Source organism: Cottoperca gobio, chromosome 22, assembly GCF_900634415.1.
Source record: "Cottoperca gobio chromosome 22, fCotGob3.1, whole genome shotgun sequence".
NCBI lineage: Eukaryota > Metazoa > Chordata > Actinopteri > Perciformes > Bovichtidae > Cottoperca > Cottoperca gobio.
In genome coordinates, this window is record NC_041376.1 from 18752729 (window position 1) to 18758728 (window position 6000).

Genomic DNA, 6000 nt, shown 5'->3' on the forward strand with positions numbered 1-6000 from the left:
TATTAAATTGGAGATATGTGTATTCTCTATATAAAAATGATGTACGTTTAAATATAAGAGTTTATTGATAACTATAGGAATCAGTATATACGTATATTTGTTGCCATTCTGGGGTTTTGTAGGCCTGCCTGGCACATGCTGCTGTAAACTGCTGTGTATTCACTTTTCGAAGCAAACACAAGCTGCTATTTTCATTACGTTAAGTTTGTATTTTAGTTTGAACACTTGAAACATAGTCCATTCACCACGCCACCCCCTCAGACACACACACATACAGTATACACACTATTATCGTTGATGTAAAATACACAGTCACACACATACGGCAATACCAAATCCACATGGGCGTTTAGCCTCACTGCACTCTAACGAGGGTCATTTCTCGCCATCGGGCTGAAACATCTACCATCCTCGTGAAGCATCCCCAGTCAGCCTGCAACCTTTTGTGTTAACACAGTGATGAACGTTCACATTTTTCTGCAGCTGATATTTCTCTTGCTGTGTCTTGCCCTGCTGTGAGTTTAATTCCATTATATCCACTTTGCCAGGAAAAAGGGACAGTTCATTAAGGGAGAAAGCACTTGGCAGTTTAAAGAGACATAAAGTGTAAAAGGTTAAAAATGTAAAAAGCAGGGGGGGGGGGGCAAAGAGGTGAAGACCGACTGAGTTGAGTGTAGAGTATTCTCACACATTTTTTTATTCTGTCTTGCAGGGCTTGTTCGTGATGGTGCTCTTTATGGACAAGAAGCTGTGCCATGACAGAGGGCAACGTGGGTAAAAGAGACATGCGACACCCAGCCCTGAACCACTGCCACCTCTTCCTGGGCGGGGCCTTGCTGCTTCTCATGGCGAGCCCGGTTCTGAGCTGCCCCGCCCGATGTGAGTGCTCTGCCCAAAGCAAGTCGGTTAGTTGCCACCGGAAGCGCCTCCCCACCATCCCTGAAGGCATCCCCATTGAGACGCGTGTTCTGGACCTCAGTAAGAACAAGCTGCGTATCATAACGCCAGACAACTTCTCTTCATTCCAGCAGCTGGAGGACTTGGACCTTAGCGACAACCTTATCAGTGTCGTCGAGCCAGGCTCATTTCGTTCACAGCTTGCTCTCCGCTCGCTCAACTTTCGCAGTAACTTGATTCAGCTGGTTCCTGCTGGCGTGCTGTCAGGCCTAACCAACCTTACCCGCCTTGACCTCAGCCACAACCGACTGGTGGTTCTTCTTGATCATGCTTTCCAAGATTTGCGCAGGTTGACGTCCCTAGAGGTGGGTGACAACGAACTGGTCTTCATCTCTCAGCGGGCCTTTACAGGATTACTTGGAATCGAAAGTCTGACCCTGGAACGTTCCAATCTGACCGTGGTTCCTACTGATGCTCTGGCACATCTGCACAGCCTGGTTGAACTGCGCATGCGCTACTTGAGCATTAGCTTTCTGAAGTCTTTCTCCTTTAAGAGGTTATCCCGTCTCCGCCGACTAGAGATTGATTACTGGCCCTGGCTGGACACACTGCCTCCCCTTTCACTGCATGGCCTCAACCTCACAATGTTGTTCATAACCAACACTAACCTGTCTGCCTTCCCAGGCGCAGCACTGCGCAACCTGCCCTACCTCACACATCTCAACTTGTCCTACTGCCGCATCCAACACATTCATCACGGAGAGCTGGGCCCACTACCACACTTGGTGGAACTCCACCTCCAAGGGTCTCAGCTGATTTCTATTGAGCCCTTTGCATTTGTGGGCCTAAAATCTTTGCAACTTCTGGATGTGTCGCAGAACCGCCTGGACTCTCTGGAGAGTGGAGTGTTTGCCTCACCAGACAGCCTCCAGAGGCTCTGTCTGGGTGGAAACCCATTAATGTGCGACTGCAGATTGCTTTGGCTGCTCAACAGCCATAAGCCCCCCTCTCTGCAGATTATGGATGTGCAGCCAGAGTGCAGCGGCCCTGAGCACCTCCTGGGGAAACCGCTCCGTGACCTCAAGGAGCCTCTGGTCTCCAGATACATGACCTGCACCAAACCACGGATTGGACCCAACACGACCCAGCTGCTGATGGTTGATGAAGGTCATCCCGCTCGCCTGAGCTGCATGGCAGAGGGAGCGCCTCGGCCCTCAGTCGTATGGATTACACCTCACAGACGCTACATCACAACCAAGAGCATTGGCAGGGTGGAAGTCCAACCAGATGGTACCCTGGAGATCAAGACAGCGGAGCTGCACGACAGCGGGATGTACTTGTGCATCGCCAGTAACCCTGCTGGCAATGCTAGCCTGTCGGCCTCTTTAGCTGTGAAGAGCCTGGGCCTTGGGGACAGATTTCACTATACCAACAGGAGCTCAAACTATCTGACAGACTCAAACAGCACATGGGGGAATGGGACAGTACTGTACAACATGACTGTCCCTATAGACATTAAGACTATCATTATATCTACAGCCATGGGCTGCCTGTCCTTCCTAGGTGTGGTCATCTTCTGCTTCCTGATTTTGTTCATCTGGAGCAGAGGGAAAGGACGTCATAAGAGCAACTTTGATATTGAGTATGTCCCTCGCAAATCCAACGGGGCATCAGCAGACGTGACAGAAACAAGTGGCCCACGACGGGTCAACATGAAAATGATTTAAAAATGAGGCAAAATGACGCATACGAGGGCACTACAAAGTGCACACATATCAGATGAAAAAAATAAGTTTTTCTATGACACAGTGGATTTGTGACAAACGAAAGTGAAGTATTAATATAGTGGGTGTCGATATGACAGTGATCTAGTGATAAAGTGGGCATGTGAATATAAAAGTGATATATGAAACTGTGGACGTGTTTATATGAAATAATGTTCTCATACAGTACATTGAATATAATACTATAACCAACATATCAATATGGGAGTGATATAGTGCTGCACTAGGCATGTGTTTCAGTGGTGATGTGATGAGTAATGATGTTGTCGACTCACCGTGACATCAAGGTGAAGAAGGGGCCGCTGGGAGTGACGGGACATCTTGGCGTGGCAATCATGTCAGGACTAAATCGTCTAATACCCATCTTAGCTGCAGTATGAAAGGTGTGTGTTCTGTTCATGTATGCGCGTGTGAGTGTATGTGTGAGGGCATCAGTGTGCGCATGTTGCATTTGTGCGTTTCTTTGTGCATGTGCACGCATTGCCTTTCTCGTTGGACAGACCAATGAAAAAGAATGATAGGGTCCAAAGCATTTTTCCAGGCCTTTGTTCTTGTTCGGTCATTGTAACAACAGTATTGTCACTGTTGAGTAAATCAGAGGATTATCTATGTTTGTATGCAAAAATCACAATTATTGTATTGAAGAGAAATGCTGCGTACATTTTGAAATAGGTCATTGTCCCCCTTGGAATGACTTGGATTTGTATTAACTCAAGGAAATGTTAAACACACACACAGTAGTTACAATGTGAAGTCTGAGCTTTGTCTTTACCATAGAGTTCACTTACCAGCAACACTAGACACTGTTCCTGAGAAATAGCAGTGGTCAGTGTTGTTATCACTCTGGAAAAGCTTCCAGCTACAGAAATGGGATGTTAAACCCATTTTATAACATAATAAATCATGGGCAGATTTTCCTGCCAGGAAAATCCCTTGATATAATATAAGAGTTGGTGGCCAGACACAATGGCAAAGATTTAGTGGCCGGTGCCCTCTTTGAGACAAGACAAAGTTGAGCTTCACAGATTTATGGGTTGAATTTCCCCTCTCTCACATTTTTCTTTGATCGCAGCACCTCAAGCTAGCGTGGCCAGATTCTTCCCTAGGGCACCATGGGGTTCTGGGTATTTAATAGATGGCAATTTGAAAGTTGTAGTGGAATCTTGTATTGTTTAGTTTTTTTGTTGAAAATGTTTTAAATGTAAAAAAAAAAACTTTTAAAAAACAGTAAAACCAATTAAGGGCAATTCTTTGTAATGCAGGGATGTGGGTGTTAACTTGTGTGATCCTGTTGTGATAAATTGTTCAAGGTTGTATAATTGTTTTCATATGGCAAATTTATGGGTATATTTTCAAAAGGAAATAAATCTTAATCATACCCCTAAACTGACTTTACAGTGATGTTAACATATTTCATTTGAAATCCTTTCCTATACTGTAAATCCTTTTCCCCTAAATTTATATTACCCATAATATTTTAAAACTCTCATATAACCCATGATATTTTTCTGTCACTGAGTATTGTATTGATCTACAGTCATGACTTTTTCCCAGCTTTTTATTTGCTATTATATCATGTCATATAGTAAACATTCTGTTGTAACTACTCAACATGTATGTCCTTTTTACTCATATGATCAGTAAAATATTATAGGGACAATGGGATTTATATATTACTGTATCCTTCTTTGGCTTGTTTAACAGCTCTGTCTGCGTCTCCTTTCCAGATGTTGTCTACCAGTTGGCTGTTACAGGTGTTCATGCACTAGTCAGGCTGGAACACTGTATTCATTACACACTCACATCAGGAACAGCGTACATAACCAAACATGGTGAATAAGATAGGGTGACACAACAATAAAAACATAGCGTCTGGGCATTATTGGCTGATGCCTTCAATGTAGCCACTGATGTCCACACTGTGGCCACCATGAAGTTGACATTTTTAGCTTCTAATAAAATGTCTAAACCATTTTTTGGATAGATTGCCTTGAAATTTGCTGTTGGCCTACTTTGTGTTTTGTGCTAATTAGCAAATGTTAGCATGCTAACACGTTAAACTAAGATGGTGGACATGGTAAACATTATACCTGCTCACATCAGCATGTTAATATTGTCACTGTGAGGATGTTAGCACGCTGACGTTAGCATACAACTCGAAGCACCGTTGTGCCTTTGTAAACTTTAATTAGGAGTGCTCGATGCATGACGGCGCTGAAGGGCAAAAAGTGTAGGGAACACTGTTAGTCTACGTTAGCTTGGATGTAGACTGTAGTAAAAGAAGACTTCCCGTCTGAACTCCAAACCTGCTTCTTGTCGGCACAGTTTACTTACTGTTGGTAATTGGTGTATCTCACACAGTAACAGAGTCATGGCAGTACTGATACATTCAGAATTTGTGTATTCATATTAAAGCTGCCAGAGTTTGCAAGTCCTGATCTGACTGTACATCACACATCCATGTGGTCCAGATGGGAACTGGTAAACTGTGACTCATGAGCTTTTTGCAGTTCACGCTGATCAGAAAACATCAAAACTGGGACACTTGGAGGAAAACCATCAGAATTGGGACACCTTGAGCTGCGTAACATATCACATTACATGATCCAGGACTCTTAGTTAAGGTGCATGCCTGTAGGCCAAGTGTTACACTGATAAAGAGTTCTCAGCAGCTGCCTTCTTGGCTTCCTCACCTGACAATCAGATAAAAGGAAATGCTAATTTGGCATCCCGATCAAACAGAAAGTCACATTCAGACAGCACATTATGCTCTCATGTTAACGGTAAAAAGAATATCTGTCATTTGTGTGTGAAAGCTCACAGGGAATATTCAGGCTGCTGCCGTGGCATCACGAAGACAAGATCAAAGTCACACCAATCGGTTTTTATTATTATAGTTGCAGTTTCCCTTTTACAGAGAGAGCGCTGTAAACAATGGAGAGGAAATGTAATGAATCTATTACTGTCTAGTTTCCTCACATCGTATCTCTCATTGATGGAGGATTTCCGAAACTGTTTTGTAATGATTTGAGCTAAAGCAGTTAACAGAGTGTAATTTACATTAGAAGGTTAAAGATTCCCTTGCTCAGTGATCTGGCAAAGAAACATGTTATTAGCATCAGCTATTGCAGTAAATATATCATGACAGGACTTTAAGTGAATAAAAATAGTTGAGTGTTTGGTGGCTCTCAAGTAGAGGTGTTCATGCTCACGTCCATGCACCCCTAAATGAATAATTTCACACATCATAAAGGATCTTCATAAAGAATCTGTCACAACGTTGCAGCCTCATCAAAGAGCATGAATCAATGTGAACCAG

At 43.6% G+C, this 6000-nt stretch overlaps 1 protein-coding gene across 2 annotated transcripts in view; it reads left to right on the top strand.

Annotated features, from left to right (window-relative positions):
- The window catches only part of lingo2b (leucine rich repeat and Ig domain containing 2b), a 34219-nt gene extending 29616 nt beyond the window's left edge, over positions 1–4603 (top strand). For both annotated transcript variants that reach the window (XM_029461103.1, XM_029461102.1), the window contains one exon: positions 713–4603. In XM_029461103.1, coding sequence (XP_029316963.1) covers positions 756–2624 — 1869 coding nt within the window. In that variant the 5' untranslated portion in view covers positions 713–755 and the 3' untranslated portion in view covers positions 2625–4603. The remainder of the gene's footprint in view (positions 1–712) is intronic.
- Positions 4604–6000: the final 1397 nt, after the last annotated feature.